This window comes from Lampetra fluviatilis, chromosome 56 (genome assembly GCF_964198595.1).
Source record: "Lampetra fluviatilis chromosome 56, kcLamFluv1.1, whole genome shotgun sequence".
NCBI classification, from domain to species: domain Eukaryota; kingdom Metazoa; phylum Chordata; class Hyperoartia; order Petromyzontiformes; family Petromyzontidae; genus Lampetra; species Lampetra fluviatilis.
This window is the reverse complement of record NC_136330.1, coordinates 8808034-8827873: the sequence shown is the minus strand read 5'-3', so window position 1 is coordinate 8827873 and position 19840 is coordinate 8808034. Positions and strand designations below refer to the sequence as shown.

General features: G+C 54.0%; 1 protein-coding gene and 1 pseudogene across 2 annotated transcripts in view; both read right to left on the bottom strand.

Annotated features, from left to right (window-relative positions):
• Positions 1–839, bottom strand: part of SAP130 (Sin3A associated protein 130) — a 68580-nt gene extending 67741 nt beyond the window's left edge. Inside the window, 1 exon segment of the mRNA XM_078880249.1 lies at positions 761–839. Within this exon segment, the coding sequence (XP_078736375.1) occupies positions 761–834 (74 nt within the window). The 5' untranslated portion in view covers positions 835–839.
• A 4790-nt stretch (positions 840–5629) lies between these two features.
• LOC144950175 (thioredoxin reductase-like selenoprotein T) lies at positions 5630–12879 on the bottom strand (annotated as a pseudogene). The gene is made up of 5 exons (XR_013640351.1): positions 12590–12879; positions 9622–9732; positions 8397–8523; positions 7542–7629; positions 5630–6974 (listed from the first exon to the last, which is right to left on the bottom strand). The product of XR_013640351.1 is annotated as a thioredoxin reductase-like selenoprotein T (transcript).
• Between the last annotated feature and the right edge of the window lie 6961 nt (positions 12880–19840).

Sequence of the window (19840 nt, the reverse complement as noted above, 5' to 3'; positions counted from 1 at the left end):
CCAGTGGCGATGTTTACACACCGCACAAGGTACTCATTTAAGGCTGAGTCGACCTAGGGGAGGCCCAGGACCGGTTCAGATAATCGTCACTGGTGTTAGCCGTGAGCGGGAATCGAACCCGGGTCGCCAGGTTCATAGCGCAGCGCGCTAACCGCTACACTACCGCTCCCCACACACAGATACACACAGATACACACACACAGATACACAAACAACACACACACACAGATACAGATACACAAACAACACACACACACAGATACAGATACACAAACAACACACACACACAGATACAGACACACAGATACACACACACAGATACACACACAACACACACACACACAGATACACACACAGATACACACACAACACAGATACAACAACACAACAACAACCCCCATTCGCCACTAAGTGGCGGTGACGTCACCACGACGCTTGTGCCAGGCCAAGTGCACACACACACACAGCTCACCCCACCACACTCAACACGAAGCTCTCACTCACCTCTACCTCACCACGCACCCTCCCTCGCCATACTCCACCACCCTCGCATCTCCCCTCACCAACACTTTCACCACTCAACACGCGCACCTCTCCCATCAACACCTCGCATTACCACACATCACATTCTCCCTGCTCGCCCTCACCTCGATCGCCGCTCTCCCCTCCGTCCGCGCTCTGCTCGCTCTCCCCCACACTCTCCCCCACGCTCTCCCCCACACTCTCCCCTACGCTCTCTTCACTCTCCCCACGCTCTCACCTCGCACACTCGCGACGTAGTCCACCGTCGTCTTCTCCGCTGTTGCTTGCCACTGGCCTGGGCCCCGCCCCCATCGCGCTCTCCCATTGGCCGAGCCGAGCTCGCGCGCCACCAACACGCGTGCCAATTGGCCGCCATGGGGGGGGAGGCGTGGTTAGACAAAATTTTCGTTGATCGGTGTCACGCCGCGCGGTGACGTCAGCACGCACCGCACGTTTCCGTGGCGTGACGTCACGACGTTGGGTCGCGCGTGAGGTACGCCGTGACGCCACTTCCCCATCGGAGTAAACAGTCGTGACGTCACGAGCGTGGGGGCTCGTCGTGACGTCACGCGGTTGGGGGCTCGTCGTGACGTCACGCGCTATCCCACGGCCCCTCGTCAAGGTGTTGTGTTTGTTGTCACCGTCCCGTCAGCCACGGCCTCCATCTCGGAGCGCCATCATCACTTCAGCACGAGCCACGTTCAGTGCCTCAACAAGACCCTTTCTGAAGAGATGCCGCGACTCTAAGGTAATATGCACATTCCTTTGTCCAGGCGCCCCTTCCCCCCTCCAACCCAGCTTAAATATACGCTGCCAAGCTTGGTGGTGCCCATTCAGACGCTGTCTTTCCGACAGACCTGTTCTTCACCTGAGGACGGCTGCTTGCGTTGTGGCCGAAACGTCGTGAGAATTATTTTCCCTTCTACGTGACTTTACCGAAAGAACCAAGAAGAGGACCCAGGGGGCCGTCCATAAATGACGTCACGCGATTTTGGCTGATTTCTGATCCCCTCCCCCCTTCGTCACACGACGTCACAAAAAGTCAGACCCCCCCCCTTAATTGTGACGTCACAAAGCTCTGACCCCCCCACCCCCAAATAAAACATGCTTCAAATCGCTTTAAACTATTGTCATTGTAGTGCGTACTTAATGTGGCGCTGCACTCTGATGTTGTAGGAGAAAACATTTATTAAAAAGTCTATTTAATTAAGTAACAGGACCCTGCGGGGTGGGCTGGTAGGAACGAATAACCAAAGAATATAAACATAATGTATTATTACGCTTGTTTAGCCAGGAAAGCCCCACTGTAGGTTTTTGTAGGGTCCTGCCAAGTGTTTGCAGTAGGGGGCGATGTTGCTACACAGAATCGGACGATACGAAGGGAGAGTTTGAGGCCTAGTTCTAGGCTTTAGGCCTAGCTGTAGGCTTTAGGCCGCTGTGAGTTAATTTTAAATTTAAATGTTTTAATTATTTATGTAAAAGCTTTAAATGTAAATGTTTCTATTTAAAAACATCAGGGAATGTAACATTGTTAAACATTAACTCCCGTTCACACACGCGGGGGTACGATACGAAGGGAGAGTTTGAGGCCTAGTTCTAGGCTTTAGGCCTAGCTGTAGGTTTTAGGCCGCTGTGAGTTAATTTTTATTTGAATGTTTTTATAATTTATGTAAAAGCTTTACATTTAAATGTTTCTATTTAAAAAACCTCAGGGAATGTAACATTGTAAAACATTAACTCCCTTGCACACACGCGGGGGTACGATACGAAGGGAGAGTTTGAGGACTAGTTCTAGGCTTTAGGCCTAGCTGTAGGTTTTAGGCCGCTGTGAGTTAATTTTTAATTTGAATGTTTTTATGATTTATGTAAAAGCTTTACATTTAAATGTTTCTATTTAAAAGCCTCAGGGAATGTAACATTGTAAAACATTAACTCCCTTGCACACACGCGGGGGTACGATACGAAGGGAGAGTTTGAGGACTAGTTCTAGGCTTTAGGCCTAGCTGTAGGCTTTAGGCCGCTGTGAGTTTAATTTTAATTTAAAAGTTTTAATTAAAAGCTATCTCAGGGAATTATAAGGGAATGTTACACTTGTTTAGCCAGGAAAGCCTCATTAATTTAAATGTTTTAATTAAAAGCTATCTGAGGGAATTATAAGGGAATGTTATACTTGTTTGGCCAGGAAAGCCTCACTGAGTCTAAAGGTTTTTGTAGGGTCATGCCAAGTGTTTGCAGTAGGGGGCGATGTTGCTACACCTAATCGGACATCGGACGGACGGACGATATAATCTATTGTAGGCTGGTTCACTTCGTTCCTACCAGTATAACCAAAGAATATAAACAATGTATTATTACACTTGTTTAGCCAGGAAAGCCCCACTGAATCTAAAGGTTTTTGTAGGGTCCTGCCAAGTGTTTGCAGTAGGGGGCGATGTTGCTACATCTAATCGGACGATACGAAGGGAGAGTTTGAGGCCTAGTTCTAGGCTTTAGGCCTAGATGTAGGCTTTAGGCCGCTGTGAGTTAATTTTAAATTTAAATGTTTTAATTATTTATTTAAAAGCTTTAAATGTAAATGTTTCTATTTAAAAACATCAGGGAATGTAACATTGTTAAACATTAACTCCCTTTCACACACGCGGGGGTACGATACGAAGGGAGAGTTTGAGGCCTAGTTCTAGGCTTTAGGCCTAGCTGTAGGCTTTAGGCCGCTGTGAGTTAATTTTTAATTTGAATGTTTTTATGATTTATGTAAAAGCTTTACATTTAAATGTTTCTATTTAAAAACGTCAGGGAATGTAACATTGTTAAACATTAACTCCCTTGCACACACGCGGGGGTACGATACGAAGGGAGAGTTTGAGGCCTAGTTCTAGGCTTTAGGCCTAGCTGTAGGCTTTAGGCTGCTGTGAGTTTAATTTTAATTTAAAAGTTTTAATTAAAAGCTATCTCAGGGAATTATAAGGGAATGTTACACTTGGTTAGCCAGGAAAGCCTCATTAATTTAAATGTTTTAATTAAAAGCTATCTGAGGGAATTATAAGGGAATGTTACACTTTTTTAGCCAGGAAAGCCTCACTGAGTCTAAAGGTTTTTGTAGGGTCCTGCCAAGTGTTTGCAGTAGGGGGCGATGTTGCTACACCTAATCGGACATCGGACGGACGGACAATATAATCTATTGTAGGCTGGTTCACTTCGTTCCTACCAGTATAACGTGTTGTCTATATTTATTCAAAGTTGCGCATTTTGATGTGACGTCACATTTCTCAACCCCCCCCCCCATCACACATCGTCACAAATGTCTAACCCCCCCCCCCCCCTAGGTGCGTGACGTCATTTATGGGCGGCCCCCAGGGCTCAGGGAGAGAGGAAGGAGTCCCTCTGCCTATCAACTTGTCAGTGTCCCCATCGGCGACACGCGCCCTGCTCTGATGGAGATTGAGGCGTCCCAGAGTCTGAGACCCAGAACCCAGCAGCTGTTTGTTGGGATCATGCCTCGTGGCTTATGGGACGTGTACAAGGTGCTTTTTTTATTAGGGGCCGTCCATAAATGACGTCACGCACCTAGGGGGGGGGGGGGGGGTCAGGCATTTGTGACGATGTGACGAGACGATATGACGAGGGGGGGGGGTTTGAGAAATGTGATGTCACATCAAAATGCGCAACTTAAAATAAATCTAGAATTGTTATAACAACACTTCTTCAACAACAGTGCAGCGCCACATTAAATACGCACTAGTTTATAGTGCGTATTTGAAGGGGGGTCTGACTTATTGTGACGCCGTGTGACGAGGGGGGTGGGGTCAAAAATCGTCCAAAATCGCGTGACGTCATTTATGGACGGCCCCTTAGGGGTTTGCGTGTCTCTCCCACCGTGGTGGTCGTGGAGATTTTTCTCTGCGTCCTCCAGTTTTTGCCTCCACGTTTAGAATAACGCGTTCAGATGACTGTGCTGCTGCTGCTGCACATTTCCACACGAGCCACTTCGTTGAGCTGTCGTGGCCACGTCGAGTCTGGAGAACAACTCGAGACCTCAGTGGGCTCTCCTGCACCTTCCCTCTCGTGTGTCTGTGTAGCGCCTGTAGTTAATACAACGTTCTTAAACCAACGCTACTGGACATCTGTGGGGGAAAAAAGCGCTTCATAGCTCATCGGATTCCTGCTGCAGTATAAACAAATGTTGTGGCTCCCGATCCGAGAAGAGACGTGGCACGGAGGGCTAATTGCCTCGAGACGCGTCGAGGTCATTGCTCCGGACGCCAGGGGTGCGTCGTGCGGCGACCCGTGGCCCGGCCTTCACCGGGGCGGCGGGGGCCTCACGGGCGGCGGTGCCCGAGACGCCGACTGCAGCCACGCCAGAACTTCATCGACTGAGATGTTCTCGATTATGTTGCTGCTTTAAATGTTCAAGCGATGGGCCACTTTGTGATAGCCAGGTCGCTTCTGACAAATAAGAAGCTAATAGCTCCAGTGGGCTTCGCATGGTATGATGGGGATGGTTGAGTTGTATTTGAATGTGTTTGGATGTTTACCGTGCACTTTGCACCACTATCAGACTTCTGTACCGTTTGTTGTAAAGTTCAGATTCCTCCTGCGACAGTGAACAACACCCCCCCGTTTGAACTTGTGCGATATCCCTGCTGTACTCGCTCTCCGCGATGTTTTGTCTTTCTTCTGCTGCTGCTGCTCCTGTTGCTGCTGCTGCTCCTGTTGCTGCTGCGGCATTCACTGCATCGCGGATCTCCGGTGGAAAATCGACCTGGCGGCCGGCTAAACGGCACCATCGTCCGTGTAACAAATAAACTTGGTACCGACGCCGCTACCAACGTGGCGAGATGTTAACTACCTCGCCTGGTACACAAGAGGTTGCGAGTTCGATCCCAACCCTGATGCCTTCTGGAATTTTTGGAGTTTGCATGTTCACCTTGTGGTCACGTGGATTTTCCTCTCAAGTCCTCCAGTTTTTCCCTCCACATTTATAATCGACGTGCGTTCAGAGTATTTGGCCGCTGTTAAATTCCACACAAGCCACTTCGTTATCATTGGTAAAATAAAATAGTTTATAGTTCAGCCTCGCCCGCCCGCGGCAAAACACATCGAGCCAGCCTGAGAATTGCTCACGATTTATTCAGACCGTGAGTTCACAGACAGCGCACGGACAGCGCACGGACAGCGCACGGACAGCGCACGGACAGCGCACGGACAGCGCACGGACAGCGCACGGACAGCGCACGGACAGCGCACGGACAGCGCACGGACAGCGCCACGTGTGCCGACCGGTATGACGGATGATGGGGGGGGGGGGATGAGATGGGTAACGCGAGTCGCGGGCAAGGGATATGAGAATGAGACGGCAACAACGACAGCAAAACCATTTTTACATCGAATCGCGGCACGGAATCCGGGGGCGGGGGGCGTGGGGGACGTTTGAATGGATGGGGGGCGGGGTGGGGGAGGAGGGGGGGCGGGGTGGGGGAGGAGGGGGGTCGTGCCTAACCTCGTGGTGTAGGTGTGTATACGTGGTGTAGGTGTGTATACATGGTGTAGGTTCGGTGTGCATGGTATGGACTTGCCGTGTGTACACGTGTACATATGGTGTGTATGTGTGGTTTGTACGCGCTGTGTGCACGTGGTGTGTATGCGTGGTTTGTACGTGGTGTGTGCACGTGGTGTGTATGTGTGGTTTGTACGTGGTGTGTGCACGTGGTGTGTGCGCGTGGTGTGTATGTGTGGTTTGTACGTGGTGTGTGCACGTGGTGTGTATGTGTGGTTTGTACGTGGTGTGTGCACGTGGTGTGTGCACGTGGTGTGTATGTGTGGTTTGTACGTGGTGTGTGCACGTGGTGTGTGCGCGTGGTGTGTATGTGTGGTTTGTACGCGCTGTGTGCACGTGGTGTGTATGCGTGGTTTGTACGTGGTGTGTGCACGTGGTGTGTATGTGTGGTTTGTACGTGGTGTGTGCACGTGGTGTGTGCACGTGGTGTGTATGTGTGGTTTGTACGCGCTGTGTGCACGTGGTGTGTGCGCGTGGTGTGTATGTGTGGTTTGTACGTGGTGTGTGCGCGTGGTGTGTGCGCGTGGTTTGTACGTGGTGTGTGCGCGTGGTGTGTGCGCGTGGTGTGTATGTGTGGTTTGTACGCGCTGTGTGCGTGGCGCGAGCGCAAAGCAGGGGAGGTTCAGGCCGTCACGAGCGGCTGTGACCGGTTTGTGTGACGGCCGTCAAAGGTCTCTGCCTCGCGCCCTCACAGCTGTGCACACGCGCGTGTGTGTGTGCGCGCTTGCGTACAAGTGCGTGCGTGTGTGTGAGAGTGCGAGTGAGCGCGTGTGTGTCTAGGGAATGTGGGGGGCGGAGCCCCCGGCGGTCGCCATGTGGATGTGGTTGTCGAGCGCTTGCATGAGCTCGGGGAGCGACGGAGGACGCCCGGACTGCAGCTTGGACCACACGGGGACGTCTACAAAGACAAAGACCCCCCCCCCCCATTAATAGCCTGAACAGACTGTTGGGGCAAGTGCTGTTAGCGAGCACCTATGAAGGCCAGTAACGCACAAGAGGGGGTGGGTGGGTGGCCAACACCACGCCCGGCCGCCTTTGTCTCCCTCGTGGCGATGTTTATATGCCACGCCAGGTACTCATTTGAGGCTTAGTCGACGTCGGGGAGGCCCTGGACCGGTTCAAATAATCGTCACTGGTGTTGGCCAAGAGCAGGAATCAAACTCGGGTCACCGTGCTCGTAGCGCAGCACCAACCGCTGCACGACACACAAACGTACATGCACGCACACACGTGTACGCACACATGTACACTCCCACACATATACGCACACACATGTACACTCCCACACGTGTACGCACACACATGTACACTCCCACACGTGTACGCACACACATGTACACTCCCACACGCGAACGCACACACATGTACACTCCCACACGTGAACGCACACGTGTATCCACCCACGTGTATGTACAGACACCACACAGGCATTGGACGTGCGGTGGTGGCGCGTGTGCCGTCTCACCGCTGTAGAACACCTCGAAGGCGCCGGTGGACATGAGCTGCGACTCCACCAGGTTACTGAGGAAGAAGATCATGAGGCACGCGTACACCTGTACGGTGCACACACAGCACACACACACACAGCACGCCCTCACCACAATCCTCACCGCACGCCCTCACCACAATCCTCACCGCACGCCCTCACCACAATCCTCACCGCGCGCCCTCACCGCGCATCCTCACCGCGCGCCCTCACCGCGCATCCTCACCGCGCGCCCGTCACCCAGCGGCCGTCACAAGCACTCCCACATCCCAACGTTCTCCTCCGGTGACTCGGCGAGCACCATTATGGCGCAGCACGAGGGGGCGGTGTGGCCGGCACCAAGCCCAGCCGGGCCGCCTTCCTCTCCCCGGAAAGGGTGTTTACGCACCGCGTCATACCCGCACCGCACTACTGGATGCTAGTCAAGTGATGGGACGGTCACAGCGGGGTCGGTGCGAGTGTAAAGAGGGGGATCGGTGCGGGTGTGGTGAGTGTGGTGAGTGTGGTGCGGGTGATCGGTGCGGGTGTGGTGAGTGTGGTGAGTGTGGTGAGGGTGATCGGTGCGGGTGTGGTGAGTGTGGTGAGGGTGATCGGTGCGGGTGTGGTGAGTGTGGTGAGGGTGATCGGTGCGGGTGTGGAGAGTGTGGTGAGTGTGGTGAGGGTGATCGGTGCGGGTGTGGTGAGGGGGATCGGTGCGGGTGTGGTGAGTGTGGTGAGTGTGGTGAGGGGGATCGGTGCGGGTGTGGTGAGTGTGCAGTGTGTGGTGAGGGTGATCGGTGCGGGTGTGGTGAGTGTGCAGAGTGTGGTGAGTGCGGCGAGGTGGGTGGGCCGCACCTTGTTGCCGCGGGCCCAGTGCCACACGCCGGGTGTGGCGACGCCGAGGAAGGGGAAGGGGTCGGTTCCGCTCAGCACCGCGCCGATCGCCAGCAGCTTCAGCACGGAGAGCAGTGACGCAGAGTGCCTGGGACACGCACACAGACACACACAGACACGCACACAGACACGCACGCAGACACAAAGACACACACAGACACGCACACAGACACAAAGACACACAGACAAGACACACACACGCACATAGACACACACACAAAGGTCCCCCGTGTAGCCTTTTAATGGGACTGCCGGGGCATGTGTCGTTAGCGAGCGCCTATCAAGGCCGGCACGGCTCCGCGAGGGGGGGTGGGGTGGGTGGCCAGCGGCACGCCGCCTTTGTCAGCCCTGCGCAACCACAAGCGCCATGGTGGCGTCACCATGGCGCTTGTGCCAGGCTAGGTGCACTTTGAGGCCACGTGAAGTGTTGAAGGCTCGCTGGCAGGAGGCCATGGGACAGACTCGGGTGCCGTGGGTTGGCTGACTGGCCGATTCATGACCTGTGCTCCTCACTGTACCATCCAGTGGCCACACACACAACCAATGCCACTGATATCTGCCATCCAATGTCACCTCACCTGTATATTTGTGTGTTTCTGTGTGGGACCTCACCTCACCTGTGTGTGTGTATGTCACTGTGTGTCACTGTGTGTGTGTCACTGTGTGTGTGTGTCACCTCACCTGTGTGTGTGTCACTGTGTGTGTGTCACCTGTGTGTGTCAATGTGTATGTGTGTGTCACTGTGTGTGTGTCACTGTGTGTGTGTGTCACTGTGTGTGTGTGTGTCACTGTGTGTGTGTGTCACTGTGTGTGTGTCACCTCACCTGTGTGTGTGTCACTGTGTGTGTGTCACCTGTGTGTGTGTCACCTGTGTGTGTGTCAATGTGTATGTGTGTGTCACTGTGTGTGTGTGTCACTGTGTGTCACTGTGTGTGTGTGTCACTGTGTGTGTGTGTCACCTGTGTGTGTGTCACCTGTGTGTGTGTCACCTGTGTGTGTGTCACCTGTGTGTGTGTGTCACTGTGTGTGTGTCACTGTGTGTGTGTGTCACTGTGTGTGTGTGTGTCACTGTGTGTGTGTGTCACTGTGTGTGTGTGTGTCACTGTGTGTGTGTCACTGTGTGTGTCACTGTGTGTGTCACTGTGTGTCACCTGTGTCTCACCTGTGTGTGTGTGTGTCACCTCACCTGTACAGGGCAGGTGGTGGGAAGTTCTCTCCCTCCACCTGCACGCCCGGGTACCGCTCCTGCAGTGCCTGGGCGAACTCCTCGTACAGGCGGCGGTACCCTCACGAGATGCTGGAAACACGCGGGGAGACATGGGGAGACGCGGGGACACACAATTGGGAACACGGGGAGACACACAGAGACACGCGGGGAGACACACGGAGACACAAAGGGACACGTGGAGGAGACACGCGGGAAGACACGGGATACGGGGACACGCGGGGACACCCAGTTGGGAACACGGGGAGACACTCGGAGACACAGGGACACGTGGAGGAGACACGCGGGAAAACACGGGGACACGAGGGGAAACATGCGGGAGACGGAGACACGGACATCAGGAGAAAGCTTCTTGTGATCATAAATATGCTGCTGTTACAAATGGCAAGGATGCGAGTGATGATGTTGCTGTGTTAAGGTGTTGATGGTGATTACGGTGGTAGAGATGATGATTACGGTGGTGGTGATGATTACGGTGGTGGTGGTGATGATTATGGTGGTGATGATTACGGTGATGGTGATGATGATTACGGTGGTGGTGGTGATGATGATGATTACGGTGGTGGTGGTGGTGATGATGATTACTGTGGCAGTGATGATGATTACGCTGGTGGTGATGATGATTACGGTGGTGGTGGTGATGATTACGGTGGTAGTGATGATGATTACGGTGGTAGTGATGATTACGGTGGTAGTGATGATGATTACTGTGGTGGTGATGATTACGGTGGTGATGATGATTATGGTGGTGGTGATGATGATTACGGTGGTGATGATGATTATGGTGGTGGTGATGATGATTACTGTGGCGGTGATGATGATTACTGTGGCAGTGATGATGATTACGGTGGTGATGATGGTTACGGTGGTGGTGATGATGATTACTGTGGCAGTGATAATGATTACGGTGGTGGTGATGGTTACGGTGGTGGTGATGATGATTACGGTGGTGGTGATGATGATTACGGTGGTGGTGATGATGATTACGGTGGTGGTGATGATGATTACGGTGGTGGTGATGATGATTACGGTGGTGGTGATGATGATTACGGTGGTGGTGATGATGATTACGGTGGTGGTGATGATGATGATTACGGTGGTGGTGATGATGATTACGGTGGTGGTGATGATGATTACGGTGGTGGTGATGATGATTACGGTGGTGGTGGTGATGATTACGGTGGTGGTGATGATTACGGTGGTGATGATTACGGTGGTGATGATGATGATTACGGTGGTGATGATGGTTACGGTGGTAGTGATGATTACGGTGGTGGTGATGATTACGGTAGTGATAATGATTACGGTGGTAGTGATGATTACGGTGGTGGTGATGATTACGGTGGTGGTGACGATGATGATTACGGTGGTGGTGATGATTACGGTGGTGGTGGTGATGATTACGGTGGTGGTGATGATGATGATTACGGTGGTGGTGATGATTACGGTGGTGGTGACGATGATGATTACGGTGGTGGTGATGATTACGGTGGTGGTGGTGATGATTACGGTGGTGGTGATGATGATGATTACGGTGGTGGTGATGATTACGGTGGTGGTGGTGGTGATGATTACGGTGGTGGTGACGATGATGATTACGGTGGTAGTGATGATTACGGTGGTGGTGATGATTACAGTGGTGGTGGTGATGATTACGGTGGTAGTGATGATGATTACGGTGGTGGTGGTGATTACAGTGGTGGTGATGATTACGGTGGTGGTGATGATGATTACGGTGGTGGTGGTGATGATTACGGTGGTGGTGATGATTACGGTGGTGGTGATGATGATTACGGTGGTAGTGATGATGATTACGGTGGTGGTGGTGATTACAGTGGTGGTGATGATTACGGTGGTGGTGATGATTACGGTGGTGGTGGTGATGATTACGGTGGTGATGATGATTACGGTGGTGGTGGTGATTACGGTGGCAGTGATGATGATTACGGTGGTGATGATTACGGTGGTGGTGATGATTACGGTGGTGGTGGTGATGATTACGGTGGTGATGATGATTACGGTGGTGGTGATGATTACGGTGGCAGTGATGATGATTACGGTGGTGATGATGATTACGGTGGTGGTGGTGATGATTACGGTGGTAGTGATGATGATTACGGTGGTGGTGGTGATTACAGTGGTGGTGATGATTACGGTGGTGGTGATGATGATTACGGTGGTGGTGGTGATGATTACGGTGGTGGTGATGATGATTACGGTGGTGGTGATGATGATTACGGTGGTGATGATTACGGTGGTGGTGGTGATGATTACGGTGGTGGTGATGATGATTACGGTGGTGGTGATGATTACGGTGGTGATGATTACGGTGGTAGTGATGATGATTACGGTGGTAGTGATGATGATTACGGTGGTGGTGGTGGTGATGATTACGGTGGTAGTGATGATTACGGTGGTAGTGATGATTACGGTGGTAGTGATGATTACGGTGGTAGTGATGATTACGGTGGTAGTGATGGTGATTATGGTGGTAGTGATGGTGATTACGGTGGTAGTGGTGATGATTACGGTGATGGTGATTACGGTAGTGGTGATGGTCGTGGCGATGGTGGTGGTAGTGATGGTCGTGGTTGATGGTAGCGATGATGATGATTATGGTCGTGGTTGATGATGGTGGTAGTGATGGTGGTAGTGATGGTGGTGGTTGATGGTGGCGATGATGATGATTATGGTGATGGTCGTGGCGATGGTGGTGGTAGTGGTGATCGTGGTTGATGGTAGCGATGATGATGATTATGGTCGTGGTTGATGATGGTGGTAGTGATGGTGGTGGTTGATGGTGGCGATGATGATGATGATTATGGTGATGGTCGTGGCGATGGTGGTGGTAGTGGTGATCGTGGTTGATGGTGACGATGGTGGAGGCGACGATGCTGTTGTTGATGTTGTTGTTGACCACCGCCCTCACCAGTACTGGAAGGAGACCGTGGGGCCGCGTCCGTGCAGCGCGGGGCTGCGGGGCCTCGCGGTGGCGGCGGCGGCGTCTCCCGCGGCGTCTCCCGCGGGGCGCCCCGGGCCCTGCAGGTCCCGGTAGGTGACGATCGCGAAGACGACCGCGGCCGCCACGAGCCACAGCTCACCGCGCTCCGCCATCGCCTCCTTCCTCCTGCTCGAGGCCTGGTGCGCGGAGAGTCGATCTCCACGAGAATCGATTTCCTAAATCGCAAATTAGGGAATCGTTTTTAAAATAGATTCTCTAGTTTCTGGGTGCGAGTACGTAATGGAGTCGATTCCATAACACAGCGTCGATTCTCAAAAGATCGAATCGAAATGGCACCTCGCAAGGAATGACATTATTTATTTATCCTGCCGGAGAAAATCTGAAGATCTGTAAAGCTCTTCTTTGAGGGGGGTGGGGGTGCAAGATCCGACTGTGCCCCCCTTCTTTCTCCCGACTGAAACAGCTACGGACGGTTTTAACCCCTCAAACACAACAACACGTGGGCTATTCTATGCTGTAGATGTATGATTGTGTTTGCACCGTGCGATGGGGGTTAGAGGACCACAGTGATAATAGAACACAAGATGTTAAGGTTGCGACTCGCAATGAAGGTATCGTCTTGCTCTCATGCCGGCCCGTGGGGCGAGCACAGCGGCTCTTATTCAGCGGTTTTACTTCACTCCGACCCCTCTGTGTGTCTTGTAAGGGGCCGTCCATAAATGACGTCACGAGATTTTGGACGATTTCTGACCCTCCCTCCTTCGTCACAGGGCGTCACAAAAAGTCAGACCCCCCCTCAAATATGACGTCACAGAGCTCTGCCCCCCCCCCAAAATAAAACATGCTTCAAATCGCTTTAAACTATTGTCATTTTAGTGCGTATTTAATGTGGCGCTGCACGCTGATGTTGTAGGAGAAAACATTTATTAAAAAGTCTATTTAATTAAGTAGAACGAGTTGTCTGTATTTATTGAAAGTTGCGCATTTTGATGTGACGTCACATTTCTCAACCCCCCCCCTCGTCACAAATGTCTGACCCGCCCCCCCAGGTGCATGACGTCATTTATAGAACTGCCCCTACCATGTGAGTTGTTTGCTGTTGTAACTCGCTGACCCCGTGCGCCAAGCGGACATCTGTTTACAAATAAAGAGCTTCATAGCTCATTGGATTCCTGCTGGACTCTAAATACGGAAGATTCGCGTTTCTTTCCCAAGCAGAATCAACCCACTTGGAATCGACCATGAGGTCATTGGCACGCCGTGACGTCATGTCCACACACCTGTGCCGCCGTCGACTGATAGCAAACGTAATGTCTCCACCCCAGTGACGTCATAAAGCGACATTCGGAGTGTATCGTGAGGTCATGATATCCCGCTTGCTGTGGTGTGACGTCATATAACCACACTAGTTAATGTGACGCCTTTGTATGATGTATCTGTAATGTAGTAACTCGGCGGGAGACGACTTCACGGGTAGCACACTCTTTATTTCACCAACTTCGGTTCACAGGCGACTAACACCCACTGTAGTATCTCGGGTGACTAACACCCACTTGGTTACTCGGGTGACTAACACCCACTTGGTTACCCGGGTGACTAACACCCACTTAGCTACTCGGGTGACTAACACCCACTTGGTTACTCGGGTGACTAACACCCACTTAGCTACTCGGGTGACTAACACCCACTGAGCTACTCGGGTGACCAACACCCACTTAGCTACTCTGGCGACTAACGCCCACTGAGCTACTCTGGCGACTAACGCCCACTGAGCTACTCGGGTGACAAACACCCACTGAGCTACTCGGGACACACCCTGCCGGGGTGTCCGTCTCGACTGTGGGTCCCCCAGTCCCGACCCACGTGGGCGTCGAACCACGGGTCCCACAGTCTCGCCTCCGAGCCACACAGGGCCCCGGTCCCTACAAGGACAGCGGGACTAGGGGTCTCGGGGCACTATGTCTTCAACTCCGTCTTCGATCTTCAACTGGTTAACAACCCCGAGTGCTCTCGCGCGTCCCCCTTTATACCCCACCTGCGGACGTCGCTGATAGCACCCATCCTATTTGACCAATCACTGGGCGCTGGCTACGATCCTGTTTTCCCACATCTCAGCGTGCCTCGCCACCCACGCCGCGCCGCCCCGTCATCCGTCACTCCCGGCGCGCGCGTCCATACCACGCCCACAACGCGTGCCCAACCCCGCACCCTGTGATCCATCACTGTCACAGTCGGCGCGCGTCAACACCACCACTACATCACCCCCTACCACATAGCTCGCAGCCGACCCGGCTGCTATAAAAATATACAACACCCCCTCCCCCCAGTGTGCCCCGTAACACAACAACAAGAACAACAACCAACGTAACAACACAACACAACGCGAACACTGCCATCCGCAACCATCAACCAATGCCACTACACAACAACAGAACAATATATACAATCCGGCGAGCGACAATACCAAATGTGTATGCAGAAAAGAAAAAAAAAATTCTTCTCCCATTTTTTTTTTCTTCTCTTCCGACTCGTGCAGCGTCCCATTCTTTCCGAGCGTCCCTAGAACGGGACATTACCCCGGCAGAGGGGGAACACCGGGCGAGCTCGGTGTTGAAAAATGTCTTCATGAAAAGTGTTGTGCCCTAGCCCGAGTCCGCCTTGCCGGTCCGTCGTACGGCACCAGACGCGGTTGACCGTCCGGCGGTGCCGGCAGTTCAGGAAGGCACGGGCCAGGCATCGGGGACCCGCGCGTGCCGCGGGTTTCCGGTTCCCGACAGTCAGCAGCCGTCAGGCCCGAGACACCTGGGGGAGGGTCAGGTGGATACACGTGAGGAGCAGCCTGCGACACATCCCTCCCCGAGTCGACGGTCACATCACACGCCCGGTCGTTACGGCACAGAACGGGGTCACACGGTGCCGCATAGGGCTTCAGTCGGGAGGGGTGCACGTACCAACGGCGTTTTCCCCATTTAATCTGTATACTCTGGGGTCATGCAACCCGCACAATTTCCACCGGTCCCCTCCAAGGTCTCAACAATTTGGGGGACGTAGCCAACGGTGCATGTGGACAATGCAGCCAGGCCTTATCGCCTGGTTTCCAATCGTGCGTATGCACCCTCCGTCCATGCAATCTCTCGTTCGCAATTTGCCGAGACCGCGAATTCAATCTCGCCGCCTCCCGCGCTTCAGCCAATTTGGCGATATTAAATTTGATGTGGTCTGCCAATTTTGATTTTGCACGTGGCTGGGAAATCCCCAGTTGGACGTCCATGGCCGGATCGGCCTCCCGCCCATACATAAGAAAAAATGGGGAAAACCCCGTCGCCGCATGAGGGGCGATTCGATAGGCCGCGAGTACCCCCGGCACCTGTAAGTCCCAATCAACCTGATCGTCGCAGACCTGTTGGCACAGCATAGACGTAATCGTCCTGTTCAGACGCTCAACCATCCCGTCAGTCTGCGGGTGGTACGGGGAAGTCCGCACTTTCTTTGTACCCAACAGGTCGCACACCTCGCGCAACAAAACGCTCGAAAAATTCTTTCCTTGATCCGTCAGCAAGCGTTCGGGGGCGCCCTTGTCCAAAACATAACCCTGGACGAAGGCGTCCGCAACCGCTGCAGCCGACTGGTTGGCGAGTGGCCATGCCATGGGCCATCGGGTGAAGTACTCTACGCCAACCAGCAGGAACCTATTTCCCCTCGGCGTAGCAGGAAAGGGCCCCAAGATGTCTAACGCAACCAATTCGTTTGTGCGCGAAACTTGAATGGATTGCAGCGGTGGATTAGCCGCCAATGGTGGCGGTTTTCTTCGGGCGCACCCTACGCAGCCCTTAAGAATGTTCGCCACGTCGTTACCCATCCCCGGCCAATAATAGTCTCGCTGGATTAGGGCGAGCGTTTTGTGAAAACCCAGATGCATGAGTCGTTCATGAGCAGCCAGAACGACCCTACCCCGCATAGCAAAAGGCACAACAAGCACGTGACGCCGGGACATGTTGTCCCACTTCATCAAGAGGCCCTGTCTGCACACCCAGGAACCGACCCGCGCATCCCCTACCTCGGGAGCGTCAACTTTTCGACGTAGCGTAAGCAAGGAGCTGTCAGACATTTGGAGACGGCCCCACTCAATGAGGGGCAACGATAACAGCGAGTCCCTCCCCGTGGGAGCGTCGACACCCGGGGTGTCAGTGGCGGCGAGCGCAACTCCCGCGGTGTCGGCGACCGGGGGTTTACACCGCGCCGATCCCAGCAAACATGCGCAGTCCGTGCGCGGTGGCAACCGCGACAAGGCGTCCGCATTCGAGTGTCGTAATCCCTTGCGGTAAATCGTCGTGAATTGGTAGTCCTGAAGGACCTCCAACCATCGGGACAATTGGCCCGATGGCTGCGCCACCCGCATAGCGTATTGGAGAGCCGCATGGTCCGTACGAACCGTAAAATGACGGCCGTAAAGATACGGCCTGAATTGCTGTGTAAAAAACACAATCGCTAACAATTCACGGCGAGTCACGCAATAGCGTTGTTCGGCGGGGGAAAGAACTCTACTACCGTAGGCGACCACCCGTTCAACCCCCCCGACCACCTGTGAGAGCACTCCCCCGATACCCGTGTTGCTGGCATCCGTGTCAAGCAAAAACGGTTGTGTGAAATCGGGGTAACACAAGGGGGGAGCCTGCACCAAGGCGTCACGAAGGGAGCAGAACGCAGCCTCCTCTTCCGCCCCCCAGTGAAACCGCACACCCTTAGCCGTCAAAGCGTGCAGGGGCCTGGCTATGGTGGCAAACTGCTTGACAAACCGACGGTAATAGGAGGCGAATCCAATAAAGCTGCGAACCTCCGTGACCGAGGTTGGCGTTGGCCATGAGCTGATGCAGTGCGTCTTAGCAGGGTCTGTCGAGATCCCTGAACGACTCACGATATGGCCAAAATACCTGACCGATTCCCGAAGCAGAAAACATTTAGCCGGTTTAAATTTAAGCTTAGCGGAACGCATCCTGAGGAACACCGCTCTCAGTCGCTGGAGGTGCTCCTCAAAAGTCCGGCTGAAAACGATGATATCGTCGAGATAAATCAAACAGGTGTCCCATTGGAGGCCCGACAAAACCAATTCCATCAGCCTTTGGAACGTGGCGGGAGCGGAATGTAAGCCCATGGGCAAACGGTTGAATTCAAATAGGCCACCAGGTGTCCGGAAAGCGGTTTTAGGTTTAGATTCGTTATCGAGGGGCAATTGCCAAAATCCGGAAAGCAGATCGAGTGTGGAAAAAAACTGTGCTCCCGCCAAGGCATCCAGCGACTCATCCATTCTGGGGAGCGGATACGCATCCGCCATCGAGATTTTGTTTAAGCGGCGGAAATCGACACAGAACCGCAAAGACCCGTCCTGTTTTTTAACTAGGACAATAGGAGCACCCCACGGACTAGAAGAGGGCGAAATGATGTCGGCCGCCAACATATCATTAACCGCCGACTGCACATGCTCCTTCTCGGCTGGGCTGAGCCGGAAGGGATTCTGTCGAATAGGGGCCGCGTCCCCCGTAGCTATGTGGTGGCGCAACAGGTCTGTGCAGCCGATATCGTACTTATGTCTGCTGAACACGTCAGCAAACTCGAGTAGCAAACCCCGCAATGCTCCCAATTGCACCTTGGACAAGTTAGCAGACCCGGCACACAACGAGTCCAACCACTCTGTCCCCTTCTCACTTGGAGGATGCGACTCGACACTGAAATCGGCGTGAGCAACGAGCTGTTTCTCAACGAGTAGCGGCGCGGCGTGAGCCAGCACCGTTCCCTGCGTAATTATGGCCGGCCGCGACCCCGTATTCAGGACCATTACGAACGGCTCACTGTCCCCTCTCACCATGGTTTGAGCTACCGCCAAGTCGAGGCCCCTTTTGGCCCTGTTAGACGGCCCCAACAGTACTCCCTGTGCCCCCGCACCCACCCCGAGTGGTTTCCTCAACCGAAGGGGTACCAACATTTGCGATCCCGGGGGCACCCGTACAGTCTGAGTTGCCAGCGCCTGCACCGTCGCACAAACCGTGCGTATTTTGGTAGGGCTTGTCAAGAACGCAACCCGCCGTCCCGACGGAAGCTCAATGCAGGCCTGATCTATGAGAATTTTGATGGGCATTTTGGACAAAAAGTCCGTACCTAGCAAACAAGGAACGGCCAGCGATGATGATACAAAAATAGGGCCCGCCAATTTGATGTCACCAATGCAAATAGTCGCCCGAATCTGGCCGATGATCCCCAGGGATCCCCCATTCGCCGCATAAAATGGCACGTCCACAGGCAGAAGGGGTCGACTTTGGACGGGAAGAATGTTATAAATAAGGTCCGAAATGATAGTGGCCGACGCACCCGTGTCCACAAGCACCCGGACCTCAACCCCGTCAATAAACCCCGTTACCACGGACGACCCGGCCGACGCAGCCACTATCCTGTGGGCCAATTCGGACCATTCGACTGCTTGCGGGCCGTGTACGGACCCCCCCCGCCGAAGTGAACCCCCGGCACCCAGGCGCGGACCCCCCACCGCCAAGCGGCGACCCGAACGTGCCGCGTATGTGGACCGGGCGTGTGAGGTGCCGCGACTTGCCGGGTTTAGTTGGGATGACTTGTGGGCCTGGTCGTCGTCCCGACGTGGTCCCGTGGCGCTCTGACGCGGGGCCCGGCACCCGGCTGCGACGTGACCCCGAAGGCCGCAGTTGTAGCAGACGACGAGGGACGTCGTAGGTTTCGGTTGCTCCAGCTTGCGGGATGAACGTGTGGGTGAACGACCTCCCGTTCTCCACTCCCCCGGACGCGATACAGCGAAGGCCTGCTCCCGATCCGCAGCTGGCTGAGGCTCGGCGATCGTGGCGGCCAGTGCCGCGTTCTCCGCCAATTTGCAGACGACCGTCGGCTTGCGCTTGAGGACCTCGTACGCGTGAATACTCGTGGCAATCGCCAGGGAGCAGATATCCATTTCGTCCGCCACATTAATGGGGACTCCCAACTCGTGGGCCAACGCCAGCAGCTGCTCCGTCACCATGGCGTCCTTCCCCTCCTTGTCCATGCGGGGAAAAGCTGCGTCCGCCAAGGCGAGCAGCGCCGTGCGATAGGCGAGCGTTGTTTCCCCAACCACCTTCCGCCGATCATAGAATTGGTGGCGGCAGGTCGAGGGCGGGCCGAACACCCTAGCCATCAGGTGTAGCGCGGCCTGGAGCGTTGAGC